Raw genomic sequence first — 23260 nt, forward strand, 5'->3', positions numbered from 1 at the left:
AATAAATGCACCTGTTTTCTGATGTCCACAAGATTAAAGAAAAACACGAAACTTGAGTTGACGTCAGACGGGTAAGCTATACATATACCTGACAATAGAATAAAAATGGGAGTGGTAGTTGAAAATTTTTATAAATGAACCTTGTGATATGTATCAATCTCAAAGATAGTCGGCTGCTCTTTTCTTTGAATTGCGTATTATTTATAATTGTGCTTTCAATTATTCACGTCGTCCTTATAAATCTTGTATTGAACATTTATTTGTGTTCAGTTTGTTCAGGAAGTTGTTTAACAAATAACAATATGTAAAATATTGCACATTCGCGGTTACAACGGCATTTTGTTTCCATTCATGTATCTGTCACTTCTTCTGCATCTTTCTATACCGAGTAAATCCACTGACCTTCCAAAACTGTTTTATAATTCTTGTAGTGCACCATCTTTTGCAATGCTTCGTTGTCCTTGTTACTAATTGCGGTCGTGAGAACCTAATCTATAATGTGTGTTGCTTTCGTTCGAGACAGGCGCGACGAATTGCTTTCATTAACTTTCATTCCTGGGCAATTGATGTTCTTAAAGGCGCAAAGTGTTGTTGCATGACTTGCGGGGATGCTAATAGTTACGTCAGTACACGGTTGATGTCTCTGCCACGTTCGCGGGACCAGATGCAGGGAGATGTGAAACTGTGAGGAGCAATAAAATTGAGAGAGATGCAACGGGGCATTGTTTGCTATAGTATGTGTTTATTGCAGAATTCATGCTTGTAGAACATCAGCAAATATTGTCGAGTAAGAAATATAGGTTGTGTTTTTGTGCATCTGTTATCAGAAAGCAGGCAAGTTGCACTTTGTCAATTAGGGTTAAGGAAAGTACGGTCTTGTGGGTTTATGTTGAACAAAACTCACACTGCGTGCGTCTTTCTTGCAATCTACGTGGTAAGTATGTTCTTGCACAAGCCGTTATAATAGGTCGTGATGACATTTCCGTTCGGTACACGTTCAGCGTAAGCTTTAAGGCACTCTTTATATGGGCTCACAGCAGACGAATTCCACAGGCGCAGTTCATAGTATTCACCTATACCAGAAAAGAAAATCATCTGCAAATCCGCATAGTTTATGAAGTTTACGTCTTGTGCGACAGCAGCGAAATTAGTTCCTGAAACAGAGAAGCTACCCGGGTCGCTATCATTGCAGCAAAGAAAAACAAATGAAATACAAAAGTGCAATCAATTGCAAATTAGACCTTCCAAATGTGACGTATACCAAGAAGAGAACCAGGGTAACAGGACAAAGCTGTGAAAATGAGAGCTTGACTAAGCTTCGGCGTGTTCTCATCGTAGAAGTAAAATGTTTCTCAGGGTATAGTAAGAAAGATTATTGTTGCAAGCCCATAAAGTGGAACTACCGGCCAATTCGCGAGGGCACGTTGCCGGACGAGTTGGTTTGGATTTATAATATACACGGAGCAGCACAACAAGACAGGGACCAAGTTAAGAAGACACATACACCGCTAACTTTCACGTGATTTTATTTGATCGCACGTGTTATTTATACAATCGCAGATCGATAATAAAACCAAGAAGACACACGTATAAAGATACAGTGCAGAGCCCACACATGTCACCACTGTGATCACATCGCACCTGGTCATCTCTAGGCGAAGATTCTATAGAAGCATCTTTTCATTCTCCGATAAGGTCAAAGGTGCATAGCTCAAACATTTCTCTTTCGTTTGTTCGATTTGTTCGTTTGATTCGTTTGTTCGAATGGCCATGTATGCAAAGACTGGGACGCAACCGCAATTCCGGCAGTGGATTCCTAGATGGCCTGATAACGCTTGTTTTATGTTGTACTGGTGCTCGTTAAGTATCGCGTTAAGGTACGGGCCTGTTTGACCTCTGTACAATCGCTTACATGACCAAGGTACAGAATATATAACGCCTTGATGCAACGCACGTGCTATTCACTATGCTTTATGGCACAATCGGACGTTCTCTCTTCTGTCCGCATTAGCCTTTTTGCACAGCCCTGGCAAGCGTTCGGGAGGAAAAAAAAAACTACGTCCACACCGGACTTTCTCGCTACCCTTCGCCCTGCGTAGGTGTCTTCTTATTATTTGTCCCTGTCGCGTTGCGCTGTTCCGTTTCTATTAGGGAACCAGCTAATGATGACAGTTATTTTGACTAAGTTCTTAAGTACTTCAGGCTATCATTACCAATGTTCTAGCGTGCCCAAAAAGGCGGGTTCGGTCCAGTAGCAGCGTCTGCGTCTTGTATTAGTCTAATTGCCTTAAAAGCAGGGTATATTAGAGAATACTAGAAAATAAAAGCTAGAACACTGTGTAATAAAGCGTACCATGCAGCATCCTGACAAAAACACATTTTGCATAGGAAAAAGTTTATGAATGTTTGATTACATTAAATAACTGGAGAACTACTGCAAGTTGAGCAAGTCGTTACCGATCCTTTGTAAGCGATGCGCAAACATCTAGCACCGATCAAACAACACTGCGTTCTTGTAGTTCGCATGCCTCATCTCCTTGCGCATTCTTAAGGGTAAACATTTCATCGTTTCGCCAATGCGTGACATTACAATAAATAAAGCGGACATAGACGTTAAATATGCATTTTACAATATGAAACAGCTGTCTTCTGTAACCACATTCTACTTTTAGCATCACAGTAATGTGGTTCGAACAATCGCGGCCAATGCAGTCACACAATGTAAAGATGAAAACCACTGTATATGTTTCATAAATAAAGGTACACCACAATTATGGATATCCTCAAGGAACAGAACTAACATTATGGTGCCTTGTGGGTGTCCATAGAAATGGCTCAGATTTCCCAACAGAAAGAGAATAACTAAATAATACATCGGTGTTAGATTTTTCAGACGTAATAAATATCTCGATCGGAATAGCCGTATTCATTCAGCCATGTTTGACCGTGTCAAGTGAAATTCTATTTGACGGGAGTCGTGCTATTGGTGCTATGGAAGTGCGAACATTGGTGCCTATAGGAGTTCTGGTTAATAATATAAAATTTTAAGCTGCAGACAGGATAAGATTATTTTTACGTACTCTGCATTTTGTGCTACCAATCTCATTTTCTATAAAATTCTACTGAACGCTGAAAGGTATAAGTACCACCTCCCAAAAAAGCTAGAATAACGGCGTGCCTGTTAAAGACACCCACATAACCGTTACTCTGGAATGAATGTGTCATAATCTGGAGATACATAGTAGATGTTTTTCTGAAGACACAGCGCTTGCAGAAACAATATGTCCATTGCTTGATCATTGCGTTCATACAGTCATCACGGTGCTGAAGTTGGATCATTCTAATGGCCATTCAGTGAATTTTACTCAGATAGGAATTTTAGGACACTCAGGTCAATTTTTCGTCAATATTATCGCCGTGGGCGTCTGTGTTAGGTTCTGTATGAATACGGTGACATCCTAACCCACCCCTCGAGCGGTATTCTGAAGGTGAGAGGGAAAGCGGACGAGTGTGAACAGTGATGGATGGTTTTTTAGTGAGCCTCCTCTTTCCGCTTGCACTTAGTTGAGCGCGGTAACGGTATCAAGCGAGTGCTAAGAGGGGGGACTGGAAAAGTGCGATAGGTGAGAGGGCGTCTCCACTTCTAGCCCGGCCGTTGCTGCCCGTTGCGTTGCAAAACACTGCTCCACTCTATAAAGGTTATGAGTGGAAGCTTCAAAATCTCGGGGATTGGAGATGGCTGGTGGCTTCGTGTATGCTATGCTCTCGCGTTACCATGCTTAGAGAGAGGTCATGCTTAGAGAGAGGCATGCTTACCATGCTTAGTTAGAGGTCGCGTTACCATGCTTCAGATACGCGTTGAAGCGCTCGCTCGCCGCTGCAGGCGCTCTTCTACATGCCAGCGCTGTTACAGTAAGTGTCCGCGGCAATCGAGTGACATCTGTTCATGTTTGCCATGATGTACATGACACAGCGCTCGTTCCTTCATTGGTTAAGCGAATGTTTACTACAGTTCACATGGCCTTTAGAACTACTAAGCTTATTTGTGTATTTGTGTGGACTTTGCTACTGTTATCAATGCTTCACCTTTCGTGAAAAACTGCTACTTTTTATCAGGCGACTTGCAAAGATGCAGTAAAGCAACAAATTTGTGATCGCTAATAAACATGCACTTCATACTTTCCTGCGGTGGTTGACTATGGTAAATCCCACTAATACATAAAGGCTGCAAAAATTACCTTCTTTGGGGACTTTCATGTGGTCATCACGTTTTTGTGCTGGCAAAAGATACGTGCGACTGGATGTGGCTTGTACAATAATGGTATGAGTGCATCGCGGAATGTATTTGATGTTCAAATATATCTACATTGATAGCAGGTTAATGTTTCTGTGACGAGTTCAATCGTGTAACTACCTTGTTTCATTTCTAGTGTCGTAAATTGAAAAACATTCCTTACTTGTTATATGAAGTCTGCGAATCAGGCTTCTTACGTTAAAAATACCACACTCCTTTCCACTGCTCTGGTAGAGTAGACGCTCTTCAAACATATTTTCACCTTTATAAAAGAAGCAAAATGCATTGAGACGTTATTCAAATGTGTTTTGTTCGCAAAATGATAAATTTCTCTAATGCTTAACGTACTATTTCAAAATACTATTGACAATTTATTTTATTTCTGCATGCTCTGAGGTTGCTAAAGCTTCATACTTTATACTTCACTAACCTTTTACACCGAAATCACAGGTTCCCTCTAAAGCTACGTGATGTGTTAATGGGACCAATATTACCTTTACTGGCATAATCTAACTGTTCACTTAATACCATCTGCTTCAGTGATGACAATCTCTCATCAATATAATAATCAGGATTTCAATGCCAATTATGCTATTTACAAGATTTTCAACAATGGCAGTGTCAACAGTACTTATTTTTTGAACGTTCTACCTTGAGTGGAATTCTCGATAAACAACTTTAATTGTCAAGTCAGGGGTCAGACGCCATGGTTGCTTTGAGTCTTGGGCGTTGCGCTGCTAGGCACGAGGTCGCGGGATCGAATCCCGGCAACGACGGCCACATTTCGATGAAAGCGAAATGCAAGAACGCCCCCTGTACCATGCATTGAGTGCACGCTCAAGAACCCCATGAAGTCAAAAATAATCGAGCGTCCCCCACCACGGCTTGCTTCATAATCAGATCGTGCTTTGGGCACGTAAATTCCCAGAATTTATTTCTAAAATTTTAAGGCACCGATACCCTTCGCCGGTTTGCAGCTGTTAGCGAGCCGTTTTTAACACTTATCAGAAGCCAATTTTTTACGTACACTTGTGCTTGGTATGCCGAATCATTTTCAGTTCGAAACCGAAGCTCAGTGCTGGAGGAACGCAACTGAAACCAGCTAGCTCAAAGCGGAGGGTTATTCTGTCAAAAGCGTCTCTCGCTTCCGTCGCCTACTGCGTAGAAGTCATCGTCTGCTTCACTAGCCAATAGGGAGTTTTAGTACAGCGGAAAACAGCACACGCGAGGATTTAGCGTTAGCGTTGCGTGCTGCAAACTGTGCAAACGGAACGTAAACGTAGCCAAAACTCTTACGTACGTACGCTATTTCCGGAATATAGAGTTCAACGCTAACGCACGCAAGGCATTTCGTACGTAGGGCAAGATGGCGGCGCCTGTTGAAGGGAGAGCCGTCCACTTCGGATCTATCGAGTCGTCGGCCTGCACTATTAGGCTCATTCGTTCCGCACTAATGCTCGTGTTTGCTTTAGATTTGTGTGATGATGCTTCGACAGCGGCGCACAGGTGACAAATAGGCGTTGTTTTCAATATACGTTCTCGATTAGCGGCGGAGTAGGCTTAACGAGAGAGTTTGCTCATGTATGCTCATGTTTGCTGTGTCCGCCTCGAGATGGCGTCCAAGTGTATTTGCGTTAGCGTTAGCGTTTTGCTCCGTTCCGCTATTCTAAAACACTACCTTGTACCGCGCAGTGCAGCCTTTCTTTGCGTTAGCGTTGCGTCGCACGCTAACGTTTTGCGATATACTAAAACACCCTAATTTGTGAGTCCCGGAGAAACGGAATCAGTCATCACATATTGGCGCCCACGCGCTTGTTTTCTGTCTTAAGACAACATATGTGACCGACCAGTGGAGATGAGGCGCAAGTTCTGGGCCGCGTTATTGCTATCTCTTGAAACGCAAGTGACTCAGCCGGACTCGGCTGGCTGAGAAGATGACGAATATCGCCAATAGCGTTCCGCGCACCATACATATCCGCTTGCGCTACGCAAGCGCCGCCATTGCCACTCTTGTTCAATTTGCTGCTTACTCAAACCACGTTAGGAAACTTAAAGGTGCCGCCTTGCGTACATTTCTTTTTATAAATTAAAAAGCCGTCGTTGTCATTAGATCTGATGATGTGAAAAGTCATTATACTTGATTACATCACGAACACAGCAGCGAAAAGTGCAAAAGTCGCAGAAGATTTATAATGTTTACCCAAAACTATTTCAAATAATCGCATTTTTTAAATGATGGCCCAACACCATCCAAGAGCGATGCAAATACTATGAGCACGCAGTATGAACAAAACGTTTTCATGGCCTCGAACGACGGGGTAAATTCGGTGATACGCACGCCTCTCCTCCGCCATTGCATATGGTCGTTCATAAGCATAATTTGTCACACCACATATTATGGCGGAAAAGCTGTGCCATGGCGCCCCAGCGCAACGTCAAAGTGACGTTTACGAAACGGTTCTTCCTGTGGCGGTTCTCACGGGGCATTCCTTCAGTATATCAGCAAGATGACATGGCGGCTATTTTGGACAACCACCTCATATTGGCGAAATTGCTCATGGATTACTCGGGCTTCTGCACGTTACCGTCCCCTTCCTTTTAAACCGTTAAAGTCGCAATATAGGTGCCAAGGGCCAGAAAAAAGTATTAGTCGAAAAAAGTGGCAGCCCCACATCAAGTTCCGTCATTTTGATGAAAACGGAAAATCTCATTTTGCAAAACTGCCGTTTCCCGGCACAATTTTTAACGCTCGCTACCTCTCGACAGCCATTCAGATAGTCAACATGGCGGATAATCGCAGCAGTGCAGCTGCCATCCATGTGTGTCGAGAATAGAGCCCTATGAAAGGTGTATGAACAGCGCGGCGGCGCCAGCTATAGAGTGCCTCCGCAGCTCGCTTTAGCTTTTAGTGGTCATCCGGTAGATGGCGCGAGTAGTTCACGGCCCGCGAGTAGCTCGTTTTCTCTTTGAGCTGATGGGAAAATGAGAGCACACTTTTGTTTTGCACCCACTTTCACAGTATTTTTGTCGAGCGTGTTGATGCATAATAGAAAAAAATATTTGTCTCGCATTGTACTACGAGGTACTCGTAGTGCAAGGTAATATTCTATGATATTTTTGTATTTGTACATTCCTCGTCCCCGAACGACTTTCACTGGGAAATCCTTGCCTAATAAAAACAATTCAAGCACCAGATCCTGTGCTATGCAAGGACAATGCGGTATAATATGGTGTGGTAAGACGTGTGCTTCATGATCTCTCACATTCTTGATTACTTATCAATTGAACGCAGACCAAAAAAGCCGGCAGATCCCACGCCCTGTGAGAATCGATGTTATGCGAAGCAGTGTGCGGGGAGCCTACCAAGTTAACGAAATGACCATGAGAGCACCAACACGTAGGCGGCTCTTCTATGACCTTGTGGACATGCATGTCATGACATTCATGCCATGATTCCTCAGGAGTCCCTTTAGCTACTTCCAAGAGACGTTTCCTGACTATGACCTCGACCATCAACCTTTAGCCTTTTCATTCACTTAATACCACATCCGAACCCATTCCATTGGTCAGTGAGTGTTAATCATTTTTTCTCTGAGTCATTCTCATATTTGCTGAGTCATGGTCACGAATATGACTTCTACCACAATCCTTTAGTGCTTCCTTCACTTAGCACCCACGTCAGAACCCATTTCAGTGGCTTTTGAGCGTTAATATTTTTTTCGCTGAGTCATTGTGATTTTTTAGTCATGCTCATGACTATGACTTCTACCACCATCCTTTAGTGTTTTCTTCACATAGTACGGAAGTCAAAACCCATTTTAGTGGCTTTTTAATGTAATTTTTTTTCGCTGAGTCATTGTAATTTTCGATCAGTCAGCATCATGACTATAATTTCGATCATCATCTTTTAGTGTTTCATGCACTTAGTGCCCACGTCCGAGCACATTCCAGTGGTTTTTGAGCGTTAATCTTTTTTCGCGGAGTCACTGTCCTTTTTGATTAGTCATGGTCATGCCTATGACTTCTACCATCATCCTTTAGTGTTCCCTTCACTTAGTACTCACGTCCGAACTCGTTCCAGTTTTTAAGTGTTAATATTTTTTCACTGTGTCATTATCATTTTTGCTGAGTCATGGTCATGACTAGGACTTCAACCGTCATCCTTTATTGTTTCCTTCTCTTAGTACCCACGTCCGAACCCGTTCCAGTTTTTGAGTGTTCATATTTTTTCACTGAGTCAATGACATTTTTGCTGAGTCATGGTCACGACTATGGCTTCTACCAGCATCCTTTAGTGTATCCTTCACTTTGTACCTACGTCTGAACCCATTTCAGTAGTTTTTGAATGTTAGTGTTTTTTTGCTGAATCATTGTCATTCTTGCTCAGTCATGGTCATGACTATGACTTCTACCATCATCCTTTACTGTTTACTCCACCTAGTGCCCACGTCCGAACCCATTCCAGTGGTTCTTGAGTGTTAATCTTCTTTCGCGGAGTCATTTTCATTTTTTAGTCATGCACATGACTATGACTTCTACCAGCATAATTTAGTGTTTGCTTGACTTAGTACCCATGTCCCAACCCATTCCAGTGGTTTTGAGTGTTAATCTTTTTTTCGCGGAGTCATTGTCATTTTTGCTGAGTCATGCTCATGACTGACTTCTACCAGCATCCGTTAGTGTTTCCTTCACTTAGTATCCACGTCCGAACCCATATCAGCGGTTCCTTAGTATTAATCTTTTTCGCTGGGTTATTATCATGACCTACATGACACGCATGTCATGACAATTATGTCATGGGCTATAAATTATGTTCGTCATACACTCTTGTCATACTATGCCAACTTTGGTAGCTACCAAGTTAACGAAACGACCATGAGAGCACCAAGACGAAAGTGGCTTTTTCATGACCTACATGACACGAATGTAATGTCATTCACGTCATGACATCTCATTTAGGTTCGTCATATACGCTTGCCATAGTATGGCCATTTTGGTACATACCAAGTTAATGAAACGACCATGAGAACACAAAGACGCAGGCGGCTAGATAGACAGATAGATGTTGTCAAAGTAGCAAATGTTCGCCAAGAAATGCTTCGCATTTAAAATGCTACGATTTAATAACCGAACGCTGCTGGCCCACGTTTCTCGTTCGAGCTCTGGCTCGAGCGCTCGGCGCGCGGAGCTGCGTGCTTAGGCGACACTTCGTTATCGTCGATGAAACAACGATGGATCGTCAAAGCGCCCCTCCCCCTCCCCCCCCCCCTCTAGCGAGAGAGCCGGGGTGCGAAGGAGTTATATCTAGGAGGGAGTGTAGTTTTTGCGTCGCCGAAGTAAACGCGCTTGGTCTTCGGGAGTGGTTTGTCGTCGGTGCGTATGATGTAGGCGTCCAGGAACGCAGGCTTGATGCGGTCAATCGTAACGCTGTCTTCGCGTCCATTCATCAACAGGACGAGGTACTTTGGGCAGCGAATCGGGACCATGAGAGGTCCGTCATAAGGTGGCTGTAGTGTTGGTCGCACTGTTTCGTGCCGCACGAAGACGTGCGTCCAGTCTCGGAGAGCACGACTCTAGAAGGTTGGTCGTGAATAATGTCGACAGTGAATAGGAGAGGCCTCTCCCGTGGCAGCTGTGAGGCTACTGGCATTATCACCAACGTCGAGCGTTGGTACCGGCTGCGGGTCGGAAAAGTGCCCAGGTAGCCTCATTGTTGTCCTAAACACGAGCTCTGCCGAGGAGCAGGAGTCGTCAGGCCGTATAACACTGCGTATGACGAGGAGGGCTAGTGGCAGGTGCTCCATCCATGGTACCAGTGTCCGTGACACTGTGAGCGAGATTTTTAGCTGGCGGTGAAGGAGCTCTACCATGTCATTCGACATGGTTTGGTAGGCCGTCGTCTTGATGTGGCTGACACCAAGCAGTTGGGGCATCGTACGGAAAAGCTCGGAGTCGAAACAACAACCTGTATCTGTTGTAATCATCGTGGGAACTCCGTAGCGGCTAATCCATACGGAGTTAAGACCGCGAGCGACTGTCTCTGCGGCGATATTGCTGAGTGGCAATGCCTCAGGCCATCGCGTCAACCAGCCGATGCACTTAAGATATAGCGGTTGTCCTTGCATGGCGGCAAAGGACCGACCATATCGATGTGCACGTGGCTGAAACGCGCGTCAGGACGCCTGAAGGTACCCAGCGGACTGAGGGTGTGGCGGTGAACTTTCGTTTGTTGGCACTGGAGACAAGCCCGTGTCCAGCGTCAGACGACCATATTCATGCGTGGCCACAGGTATCGTGTAGCGACAAGTTGTTGAGCCGCAGGAATACCAGGGTGCGACAAGGAATGCATGGCGTCGAAGACGGTGCGGCACAATTGTGGCGGCACGTAGGGGCGACGACAACCTGTAGATACGTCGCAAACCAAGGGAATATCACAGCCTGGAAATCGCACGTCTTGAATTTGGAAGGAATTATCTTTCAGTCATATGTTCTCTAGCTCACTGTCCTCTCGCTGTGCTGTAGCCACAGATGCAAAATACACAGGGGGCGCTCGAAGACAGTTGCTTTGACTTGTATACGGGATACTGCATCGGCGACTCGGTTGTCTGTGCCGCTGATGAGCTGAATGTTGCTCGTGAATTCGTATATGTGGGCAAGTTCGCGAATCTCACGGGGAGTGTGGGTAGAGTTGGTAGCGGTCGCAGTGTAGGTGAGTGCTTTGTGGTCGGTGAGGATGTAAAATTGCCGACCTTCGAGTAAGTGTTGAAAATGTTTCACCGCGAAGTAGATGTCTCAGTAGTGAAGTAATGTCTCAGTAGGCCGTCAGTAGTTCATGACCGAAAGTCCTGTATCTAAACTCGACCTGCAAGAGTTTGCGTAAGAACGCGACCGGCTGCCGCACTCCGTAGACCAACTGCTGCAGCACTCCTCCGACGGCGTCGTTCGAAGCGTCCACCCTGAATGACGTCAGGGCGTCGCACTTGGGATGTGCAAGGGCAGTCGCGTTGGCAAGAGCTTCCTTGGTGAAGCTGAAAGCTGTCTCGGCATCGTACGTCCAGGAGATAAAAGCGTTTGCTGTTGTTTTACGGGACATGAAAGCGTAGAGCGGTTCCAAGATAACAGCCCAGCGAGGAATGAAACGCCGGTGATAATTGGCGAGCCCAAGGAATTGTCGTAGTTTCTTAGCGGTTGATGTTCTAGAAAACTGCGCAATGGTTTCCACGCGAGTGGGAGGAGGAGATATACCGCCGGCATCGAGGCGATGGCCAAAGAAGTCCAGAGCACCTACGCCAAACTCACGCTTCGGACCATTCACGGCAAGCCCGGAATTCCGTAGTCATTCGAAAAAATGGCGCTGGTGAAGTGCGTGTTCGTCTGCTGAAGCGCTGAAGACGAGGATGTCATCGATATATGCGAAACAGCAGCTCAAACAACAGAGAACGTGATCCACAAGTCATTGAAACGTGTGTGCGGCTTTTGGCAAAGCGAATGGCATCCGGAGGGACTCAAATATGCCAAAGGGGGGTATTTGGTACGTCGAAAGGTTCGACAGAGATTTGGTGGAACGCCTTGACTAGGTTAAGACTTAGAGATTGACTCCAACCAAATAAGGAAATTTACTAGCCCGTCGTTTCGGTACCAATTCGGCTCCTTCTTCAGGGGGTATTCTTCGGAGGTGGCGGTGTGCCCCTTTTAAAAGGTCCGTCGTAACAAAGGAGAGGAAGGGGGAGAGAGCGTAAGGTGCGGAGACACTTGCCAGGGCACCTGCTCTAGACAGACAAAATTGGTGGTGGGGTTGGGGTGGGGGGCTTCGGCGTCGCTGGTCGGCTGGGTTGACCGATGCTGGGCGCCCTTTAGTCGCGGGAATGCGTTGACGAGAGACAGGTGGGGGGACGAGTTGTTTTGGTGTTGCTGACCTAGAGCGGGGGGTCCTTTCTTCCCTTCGTCGCGTCTGCAAGGCCATGAACATACAAAGAAGGAAGAATGCCCTTCACGCGGTTTATATTACCCGCTGTGTTCTCAATGTGCCAAGACTCGACCACCACCTATTTTGTCTGTCTAGAGCAGGTGCCCTGCCAAGTGTCTCCGCACCTTACGCTCTCTCCCCCTTCCTCTCCTTTGTTACGACGGACCTTTTAAAAGCGGCACACCACCACCTCCGAAGAATACCCTCTGAAGAAGGAGCTGAATTGGTTCCGAAACGTCGGGCTAGTAAATTTCCTTATTTGGTTGGAGTCAATCTCTAAGTCTTAATCAATTTTCCCAAGCAGACAGGTAATTCTGTCGAAATGTTTAGCTTCAAGCCTTGACTAGGTCTATCTTCCTGAATATTGTTCACCCGGGCAGCAACGCGGTAAAGTCCTGAATGTGTGGGATGGGGTGCCGGTCCGATACGGTCACTTTGTTGAGGGCACGGTAGTCACCGCACGGTCTCCAGTCACCGGAGGGCTTGGGAACCACGTTTAGCGGTGATTAGAGACCCCAGAACAGGCGACCACAGCAAAAGTGAGGTGTGTCATGTGATCGTGTTAAGGAATATCAGTGAAGCCTTCCCATAAAAAAATAAAATGAGTGACATACTTGCATAAGTCCATAAATCGCAAGCCGACATTGTATCAATTCGCGGTGATCTCGCAAAAAGAGACGCTTTCGCAGCCGCATCGCCGGTTTCCGAGCGCCGGCCTGTAAAAAATGTAAGCACATCTGCCATGCTGGCCAGCTTCTCGCGGTAACGCTTTTAGGCATAAGTAGTGAGATACAAATCTGTGATAGCATCGCGTGGTAAAACAAGGAAACACAAATTGGACAGCTGAAGCACCGTCTTTCAAATAAGGTATAATCTATTTCCCTTGTGTTTAAGACTCCAAATGAAACACGCGCGAATGCCGACATAATATATTCTTCATGTCAGACGCTTTGTATGCACCATGATACCATTCATCTCTCCGCACTAGCTTGTTTCAGTGTGTGGGATGGGTTATTTTCGTTTCCTCTTTGCCTTCGATAGTGCATGCTAAGGCAAATTCAATTGCTATCGTACTCTGTTCTCGAAACGAAGTCCTGTAGCTAAGAATCGATTACGTGGGAGAAAGTTGCATGAGAATTCGGCCCTTCTTCGACACCAAGGAATATTGGAAAAAACATTTCACTTGCCTCAATCCTTTAAGAGTTTATAAGCCACTATATATCGCGTCTCTCGAATATCAGATGGGTCGTTCATTTGTTTCCATGTACCGTAAAATCATTATTGGGAAACGAACAAGCTAAACTTTACTTTAGGTTTACTGTTACATGAACCGGTTACCTTCTCAAAGTATTTAACCTAATGAGATGAAATTAGCTATCTACTTACCTGGTGGGTAAACTCTCATAACATGATTGTAATTCATAAGTTTTGCTACAACAGGATGGTCCTCGACTTTTAGCCTTCCAGTCAACTCTGTTTGCACCCTGTTTAGGTTGTAAAAGCGCCATATGGTATGCACACATTCAGGCGAAAATCCTTGAACTTACCTTGTTCCGTTCTTATAATATATCCGCCGGAAATACACCGTACGACCGTTTACACTTGTTACATCATAGAGCTTACAAGCGGTGTTCGCTTGCTGATTAGCCGTAGCTGTCGCTATAATCCATAAGTGTCCGAGAGTTTTGTAGAACTGCAACGAATAGATGAAATGCTCATAGCGCAAAATGTATGGAGGTATATGATATGAAATACATTATAAATATTTTGTTTTGCCCTACTCTAATATTTACAAAAAATGTCAATTTGGTACATCGGGAAGCTATGTCACTATTTCAATTCAGTGCGCATGGTGCTCTTTGCATGTGCGAAAATTATTCATTGTGATTTTCATATAATTATTTCTTAATTATTTAGGTGTAGCTTACAAAATAGAGGTGCTCCTTACGAAAACCCTGACAGACTTTGAGCGCCTTTTTGTTCTGATGCGAAGAGTGCGAGAGGTTTCTGGTAGGACTGCTTTGAATAATGCTCACCTAAGGCGCAGTTATTTACAAGCAGCCTGTGCTTACTCCTTGCGATTCATATTTGTTGATGGCCTTACTGTTCTTCTTTATTGCTTTGGTTAAATCGTTTCGTGACTGTATCTGCCCAACTGGCAATATTTGGTACTTCCCGAAGCGCGTTTCTGCAAATCAGTACTCTACTCAGTAGACTCCCACTCTCGGACGCTAAAGGAGAATGATGGAGCAATGTCGTGGTTTTATGAAATATATCATGTGGCATAAGGCTTTCCTTAATGCTCTGTGACGTCAACTGAGATTAGTAACCTATGTCTGATGTATGAAGCATAACAGAATTTCTATAAAGAATGGAAATGCGAGTAGATACATTGTGAAAGGTTCGCAAATACCAATGTTTTCGATAAGGAAACTCGCACAAATAAATCACCATCATTACCGCTGCTCAAAAATTACGCATAGCTTAACGTTTGAGAACTAATGCGGGACGTACGAATGGAACCTCAGTGATCTTGTGGCGCCGAAAGAGTGCTCAATAAGTTTGGTGGCCATGTTCTGGTGAATACGTCACTTGGACTGACTCGAAATAACCATGAAGGCGACGTGGGTTACAGTTTTTGTATTACAGCGAGAGCTGTGTCTCGGATCACTTTCTGGTTGGTCGACTGTCCGCCGTTGTCTGGCTCCGTTCATCGCAGGACTGAGGCTCCCACAAAATATTTCAAAAATATCATTCTGCCACGAAGATTGTTGCGTAGTATTCTACCCCACAGACGCTCTGTCGACGCTACAGCAGCGGATAAATCTTAACATGCAGAACGGGTTGGTCCATCTGCTGGCGCCTATCACAGTGCCATAATTCCGTGCCAACAGAACCTGGTGCCCGAATCTGGCACTAACATATGTGTACAGGATAGATCAGGCATCCACACCTTGTTGAAGTGTTCTATCACGTCATTGTCTCAGTTGCAGAGGCGGTACTAAATTAGGTTTTCTACTTGCACAGGCATTGAAAATCATGAAGTGCATTTGCTTAGTCTCCATTAGTCTTCATCTGGTACTCACTTTCTTCTCATGTTTACTGAATATTGCCGACATCTTGTTTTCTTCAAAAATAGCATGAGGCTCACGATGATGACATGCTGTGAGGGCCGCCTTTAGCTGCCGATGTAGACGCTCGACCATGTCGTAAGCGGACAGATGTAAACAGTAGTGCGGTAGTGCTTCACACCCAGAATGTGGGGAAGTGCACCAAATAACGTAAATTCAAACTGTCGTCCACGGTCTGTTGTTACAATTGCTGGGCAGCCGAACGTGAAACCCAGGAAAAAACGAAAGCGCGTGCCAATGTCGCTGCAGTGATGTCGACAGTGAGGACCGCCGCAGGTCACGGTGTGAAACAGTCCACTATAGTCAAAATGTAACACGTCGCCGCGCGATAGAGGAAGCAGACCGGCTATGTCCATATGGACGTGGTCGAAACGCTGGTCGGGATGCAGGAACCGTTGCTGTCACGAAATACTTTACGGGTCAGGTTGGTTGCTTGACACACAATGCAAGAACGGGACGACACGAATATTCGGCATTGGCACGATTTCAGACATAGCGCTGCGTCACGAGGTGATGAGTCGCCCGTATGCCTCGATAAGCAATGTTGTGCAAAGAGTGAGAAACGGCCCGCCGTAACGTTGCAGGAATGAAAGGGCGTAGAAGAGGCCTAGATGGATCGCACCACTGAGAGCAGCACGGCGCAGACGGATGGGGAACAAACATCAAGTGAAGGGAGCAGGGGTGTTGCCGCAACGCTTTTAGCTCAAGCTCTTTGCGCCGTGCCTGGGATAGCGCATGTCAATCGACAGCAGTAGAAGTGGAGCCGATAACTGGAACACGAGGGCGGGCATTGACTGCCGCATTGTCGGCTTCCTCGACTTCCTTGACATGTGGTATGTCCGTGGTAAACTCGGAGATGTATGCAAGATGCCATTTCTCCCGAGTGACGTACTCTGTGGAGTTCGTAGTGAACACATAGTTCAGGTTAGAGGTCAGGCTACACGTAGTCAGACATCACGTGGAACTGGCGTCGTTCCATTGAGTGGCCGAAGTGTTGAATGGTGGCGTAGATGTCCAACAGCGCGCGACCGAAAATACTGTCGCGTGTCTCGGCGGATTGCAGCTGCCGAGAGAAACGACCCAGGGGCGCCATTCAGAGCCAATATATTGTTGCAACACTGCTACGATGGCCACACCGGAGGCATCTACCACAACCCTACTCGGCGCACCAAAACAGGGTTGTACCAGCGGAGTTGCGTCAGCAACGGCTTGCTTGGCCGCCACAAAGGCAGACTGTGCCAAAGTCGACCATGGCATTGTCGAAGACGGACTCCGCGGCGTTTTCAAGAAGTGGGTGATCGGCTGCACTAAGGATGCGCTGTGTGGAATACAGCGGCGTGAAGTGCGAAAAACTGATGAAATCCCCAAAACTCAGAAAGCTGGCGTAGAATGCTGGGCACCGGGAAATTGTTGACAGCCTCGATGTGGGATGGCAACGGCAGGATTTCGAGAGCCCAAACGCGATGACCCAAGAAATCTAGCTAGGAGGTTTCAAAAACACATTTTTGTGGGTTAACGACACAGTCATACTATTAAAGGGGATGTAAAAGTCCACGCAAGTGACGCTCTTGGTATTCCGGTGTGGTACTGGCGATTAGTATATCATCGATGTACGCGAAGACTGCAGGCAAACCTCGTGTCATCTCAGCGATAAAGTGCTGGAATGTATATCCGGGGCTGCACAATCAAAAAGGCATGCTCACAAGTTCGATTGAAGCGAAGGACGTCGTGATTGCAGTTTTCGTAACGTCATTGAGCTCAAGTGGTATCTGGTGGTACGCATTAACCACATCCACTTTGTTGAAATGTTGCACCCACTCAGGTTAGATGTGAAATCTTGAATATGGAGAAGCGGGTAGCTGTCATGCATAGTTTGAGCATTGAGAGCCCGCCAAGACAGGCGTAATGAAGATCGCAGGGAGAGGCCTTCGTCCTGCAGTGGACATAATAATAGGCTGACGACGACGACGACTGATGATGATGACGTCCTGTCGCTGATGCATTCTCTTAAGCCTGATGCGGCGTCGAAGTTGAGGTGGAGGATATATCGGTCATGTCCGCATCTTGTCTCCCACTGTCTGGCGTGGTTACCAAAACCAGTATAATTAGGTGGCTATAACTGCAGACATGTTCTGACGACCTCAGTGCATTGCCATTTGAGCCTGATTCGAGTCTAGGGGAAACTTGATTACCTAGAGGCCTTCTATACTGGCGGGAAATTTCCTGCCGCGTGGCTGCGACACGTGTTACCGCGCCAAGTAGTTGGGAAACGTTTGACAGTGTTTTTGGTTGCCCGGAACAGACGCTGAATCGACGCAGCTCCTAGGTGCGACAGTTTCGCATTTTCTCAAAAGCGGAAGGGAAAAGCCGCAAAATATGTAAACCTTACCATTTAGTGTTATGTTCTGTCATATTTATCGGTTGCTAATAAGGTGTTCGTGCTTTCTCACCCCCAGCCTAAACAAACGTGGATTAATACGCAGGACTCTTCAGAAGCGATCTCACTTGTGCGCGTTTTGCCTCTGTTGCTTTCCCTTCATAGCCACAGAACGTTGTCCGGGAGTATAGTTTTTGGTACAAGATGTTTTCGTTTGGTTTTAATGACGCCTTTCACAATTTCAAGCAGATATGAGCGCGGACTTTGGGCGGGTGACAGCACTATAGCAGGGAATTTCCTGTGACTGACCCATACTTCTTCTCCCGCCATAAGTTGACGAAGAGTAGAAGCCGCATGTATTTTGTAATAGTCTTTCGCTTGTTGCTTGCGTGCAACTTCATCGCGCTGGTCGAATACTGAGACTGCTGGTAAAGCAGGCTGGAGCTGCTTTTCAGTCTTTGAGACACGTGTGCAGAGGCGCCTGCCCAAGAGAAGCTGCGCAAGGCGCACACCATTGATGCACGTTGTGTCCCTATAAGACAACTAGGCCTAGTAGGGATCTTCAGCCTTCTTTAGAAGATCTTTGACTATCCGTACCATGTGTTCCCCTCCACGGTTCGATTGCGGATGGCCGGTACTGCGTCTGACGTGACGGCATCCGTAGGACGCAGAAAAGCCCGCAATTTCCCTGGCTGCGAATTGTTGTCTGTTGTCACGGCGAACCATCCTTGGTGTACCATAAGGTACCAACAGGCATTTAAAGGCCGATATTAACTCTGGTGTTCTCGTAGAGCGTATGCTTATGATCTCTAGGAAACGACACCTGTAGTCTACAATGTGCGCGTAGTCCTCACTATTTGGATGAAACAAGTCAACTCCGATGACCTCCCAAAGCTATTTTGGTGTTTCAATAACGAGCATGGGTTTTGCTCGCTGAACTGTGGGTTTCGGCACATTTGGTGCACGTCATCATCAACGTCTAAATTCGGGAATATATGCCTGGCCACCAAACAGACTCTGTAGCAAAAGACTTGCAGCGGCCTATTCCTTGATGGCCGTCGTGAAGAAGCTGCAATATGTGTTGCTGGTATGATGCCGGAACCATGACGCGAACATCCTTCAGAAGGAGCTATTCCCCGATACTAAGTTCGCCCCGGTACTGCCAGTACTTCCTTAGATGCGTCGGCACAACGGACTTTCTTGGCCAGCCTTTCTTGCAGTACTGTAGGAGTATGTGGCATTCCGCATCGCAACTTGTGCCCGGTGAAGTTCATAAAAGTATGTCGACATGATATCTCGCATGGCGCAAAGGGTCTTCTGGACAAAAATCTCAATGTTATCAGCTTGTTTTGTAGTAGTTTCCTGCCTTGAAACTTCTCTTGTCGGAGCGCGCGATAGCGTGTCAGACGTGGCAAGTAATTTCCCTTGTACACAGAGTACTTAATAGCAGAAGCGGACGAGCTTCAAGCGGATACGCTGAATTCTAGGGGGCGACGTGTCCCATCCATCGAGAAGAATAATGCCACGAGATGCTGATCATCCGTTTTATGTAGAACTGTAAACCACGGACGAACTCCTCGAATCGCTGCACTCCTCAGGTAACTGCCAAAGCCTCCTTCTCAGTCTGCCTGTAATGTTGGTCTGGAGACGTCAGCGACCTTGAAGCAAAGGAACCGCTCAGCGCTCACCAGAACATTGCTCCTGCAGCAGTACGTCTCCCAAGCCGGAAGCGCTTCCGTCGGCAGACACCGTTGTCTTGATGGCTATTTTGTAGCACGCATCGTAAAGGTCTGAACACAGCTACCGCTTGATATTTTCGAAAAAGGTCTGCTGGTCAGGTCCCTATTTCAAATGTGAATTTTTGCATAGCAGAGCTCGAATTGGAGTAGTTGTCTCGGCAATGTGTGGCAAGAAGCGTCCAACATGGTTCAAAAACCCAAGTACACGACGAACTGCGGAGGCATGTTCGGGAGGTTGAGTATGCTGAATTGCTGCAATTCTGTCTGTATCTGGTGAGATATCTCGAGCGCGGACAATCCTGCCAAATTATATTTGTCTTCTGCATATCATCTTCAACCCCCTTTCACACTTTCTCGATTAAGGTCCTCAATCATTTGTTGTATTCTATACCCATTGTTGCTCAATAGGACAATCTCTTCTGCAAACCGGAGATTGCTGAGATATTCGCCGTTCATCCTCACTTCCAAGCCGTCCCAGTCTAGGAGCTTGAATACTTCTTCTAAGCATGCAGTGAATAGCATTGCAAAGATTGTGAGCGCTTGCCTGACTTCTTTTTTGATAGGTCACTTTCTACTTTTTTTGTGGAGAACCAATGTAGCTGTGGAACCTTTGTAGATAGAGTGAACCGTCATTAACCCAAACTCTGATATGCCGAGTTATCGGATAAGTCGAATTTTTTCTCTGGCATTGTGTCAACTCCACGGTTTTTTTTTTACCCCTTATCTCAAGAAGCCACTGTGCCGAACTCCGGATATCTCAAAGTCTTGACTGAAAAAGCAACATCTTATCGACTTCTCATTGTCTCACTTGTGGTATCACATGATACGGCCGGCAGTGGTTCGGATTCGTGCCTGCTGTATATATACCATGGGTGACCACCGATTTCTGGCTGAAGGGCGGTTGTCAAGGTCAAACATGTCACTGTAAGTTTCCAAGAGAAGGCGGATGTCAGCAGTTTGTGCAGGAAAAAATTCAGGTGCAATGATTTTGCTAAGTTCGTCTGTGACTAGAGTTGGTTCCTGTAGAGGGCGACGGAACTGCTGCGTCAAAAGCCAATCTCGCGCAATCGTTGACAGGCAAAATGTCGCCGAAACACATGCCTCTGGGAACACTTTGATGCAAGCAGTTATAATTAGGGACAGGAAGCGAAGTCTATTGCCTGTAATTGTGAGCATCGTATGTGGAACAGCTAAGCAATATGTCAGCTGTGGGACATAGCACATAGACGCCGTCAGGAACAGATATAAACGACATAAAAGTTACATACCTAGTGGCTTGAGGCGACAGGCGGATGTCTTCGGCAGAGCATAACCGTGGCTGTGTGACTGGTGGACAATAGCAGCCGTGGGATAGCTCAAGTTCAATGACACTAGACGCCCAGTCAAAGAGGGCTGAATGGGAGGACAATATGTCTAAGCCGAGTATAACGTCGTAGAGGCGTTGTTCCAAAACGGCAAAGAACACAGTGATTAGGCGCCCCGCGATGCCAATGCGCGCAGCGCACATACCAAGCATGGTAGGCGTTCCTCCGTCGGCGACGCGGAGGGTGCGTGATGCGGCGGGTGTGAGAACTTCGTTCAGGCGTCGGTGCAACCGGGCTCTCATCACGGATATGTGCGCGCCAGTTTCAGTGAGTGCTGGGACACTGACGCCATCGACTACAACGGCCGTCAAGTTCAGCTTGGTCGGCAAAGTGATCAGATTGTTTTGCGGTCGAGTCGTCAATGCAGCGTCACCTCCGAGAGCTGCATCTCTTAGTTTTCCGAAGACAGGAGTCGGGCTACATCGAGGACAGTGGACGACGAGACTGCGGCGATAGGGACTGCTGACGCTGGAATGACGATGACGGACTGTTCCAAGCGGCACGAGCGTCATCGTTTGACTGTCTCGGTCCAAATAGAGGCTGGTAACGACGCTGGCTCTGTTCGGGGCGATAACTGGCCAATGGCGGTTGTCGAGGGTAGGAGACAGTGTGGTTATTACAACGGCGAGGAACGTGACCGAAACGCTGGCAGGCAAAACGGGTCGGCCGCTCGTCTGCAGTTCGCCACTCGGCCGCATTTCGGTAGCACGGCGAATACCGCTGACCAGTGGATCAAAAAGGAGCATTGGACAGCTAACAAGGGGCAATGGCACATACAGAAATAGCTCCAAGATTAGCCAGTTCTGCGCGGACTGTTGCCTGCACAATGACACTGTAGGCAAGGTGTTCGGCTCACTGGGGAAGGAAAAGCGGATTGCAGGAGCCATGGCTTGAAGTGCTTGCCGCGCTATTCGCATCAGGCCGTTTGATGAGGACGGTCGCTGCATTCCTAGCCCGTCGTCACAAGAGAATCTCGCAGCTGTGTTCGGCAGACGTGCGAACGGCGTTGCAGTGCGGCGGCTCTAGGCCTGTTCAAAGCGCTGACAATCTTTTATAATGTCATGTACTGTCTCACAGTTCTTGCACATGAGCAGGTTGAATGCATCGCCGGCGATCGCTTTCAGTACATGGCCAACCTTGTCTGACTCAGCCATATCGCGGTCGACCTTACGGCACAGACCCAGCACGTCTTGTATATAAGAGACGTATGATTCTATGGACGTTTGGACGTAAGTCGCTTGTTCTTTTTTAGCGGCACTGTTCCGCCCGGCGGGATGGCCGAACAAGTCCCTCAGCTTCTGCTTTCACGTGTCCCAGTCGTTGAGCTCTTCCTCATGGTTATCATACAACACCTTCGCCGTGCCTTGCAAGTAAAATACCAAGTTAGCCAGCACAATCGTCGGATCCCATTCGTTGTGGGCCCTTACACGCTCATACAGGGCCATCCAGTCTTCTACTTCAAGGTGGTCAGTGCCGCAGAACGTTCCTGGACTCCGCGGCTGAGCCAGGACAGCCGTCTGGGTTTAAGGCGTTCATGTGGGCCGCGCCGTTCCGGGTCCTGTTTCGTCCGTCATGTTGTCCAGTCCTAGGTGACAAGCACTGCGGAGCTCTGTTGTTGTCTCTCGTTGTTCCACTGCACCTCACACCAATTGGTTACATTGCGGAAGTCACAGATAAAGATGTATTTACAATATATACGAGAGGGGCAACGATGCATAAACAAGATGGTTGTCGAGACCGATTCCACCTCTACAGGTCAAATCTCGTTCTTCTCTCTGGCGCCACTCTCGGTTGCGCCGTAACAATATTATCACCTTCTTGAATGTCGCCACATAGTTTGTTTTCTGCGTAATACAAGAGTTCTTATCTTGTGACAGTTCTTATCTGTGACAAAGACAATGAGGCGGCGCCACCGCTCAGACATCATTCAGGCGGATGAATTTTGCCAGCGCGTGGAGTTCAAAGCCGATAGTGGTTTACGGTAAGCTTCAGATGGAAAATCATATATCAACCTTTCGGCACCGCTCAAGCACGACTGGTTGCGACATTGAGTGACCACGTCATCCTCAATATGGTGTCCTAGTTCCGCATTTTTAAAGGTGCACACCGCTATGTATCTCTGGCATCACTTAGAGAAAGACTAGCAGCCACAAAATGAGAACATTTGCTAAAGCCTGCCATTGTGGAAGCGCAGCCTAAAATCAACACTCTATCTTATCCAAGTGTATAGATATTATCGAAGCCTAATTCAGTCAACAATTGTGGCTGAAGATTATTTATTTAACAGTTCTATAGTAAAAGAGCATGAGAAACACGGAAATATTTTAAACAAGTACACTGAATTCCGTCTGAAATATTGATGCTATTTCTGAAGTCGTCATTATGTCCC

At 46.6% G+C, this 23260-nt stretch overlaps 1 protein-coding gene across 4 annotated transcripts in view; it reads right to left on the reverse strand.

Annotated features, from left to right (window-relative positions):
• Positions 1-728: 728 nt before the first annotated feature.
• Positions 729-23260, reverse strand: part of LOC125946918 (uncharacterized) — a 35395-nt gene continuing 12863 nt past the window's right edge. For 2 of the 4 annotated variants that reach the window (XM_049671109.1, XM_049671108.1), the window contains exons 3-7: positions 13808-13953; positions 13647-13744; positions 12875-12976; positions 4458-4556; positions 729-1073 (exon numbers count right to left, since the gene is read on the reverse strand). In XM_049671109.1, coding sequence (XP_049527066.1) covers positions 928-1073; positions 4458-4556; positions 12875-12976; positions 13647-13744; positions 13808-13953 — 591 coding nt within the window. In that variant the 3' untranslated portion in view covers positions 729-927. Of the gene's footprint in view, positions 1074-3238; positions 3325-4457; positions 4557-12874; positions 12977-13646; positions 13745-13807; positions 13954-23260 lie in introns of all 4 variants that reach the window. The other 2 variants (XR_007467991.1, XM_049671110.1) reach the window with 2 other exon arrangements.

The sequence above is a fragment of the Dermacentor silvarum genome, chromosome 7, assembly GCF_013339745.2.
Source record: "Dermacentor silvarum isolate Dsil-2018 chromosome 7, BIME_Dsil_1.4, whole genome shotgun sequence".
In the NCBI taxonomy this organism is placed as follows: Eukaryota; Metazoa; Arthropoda; class Arachnida; order Ixodida; family Ixodidae; genus Dermacentor; species Dermacentor silvarum.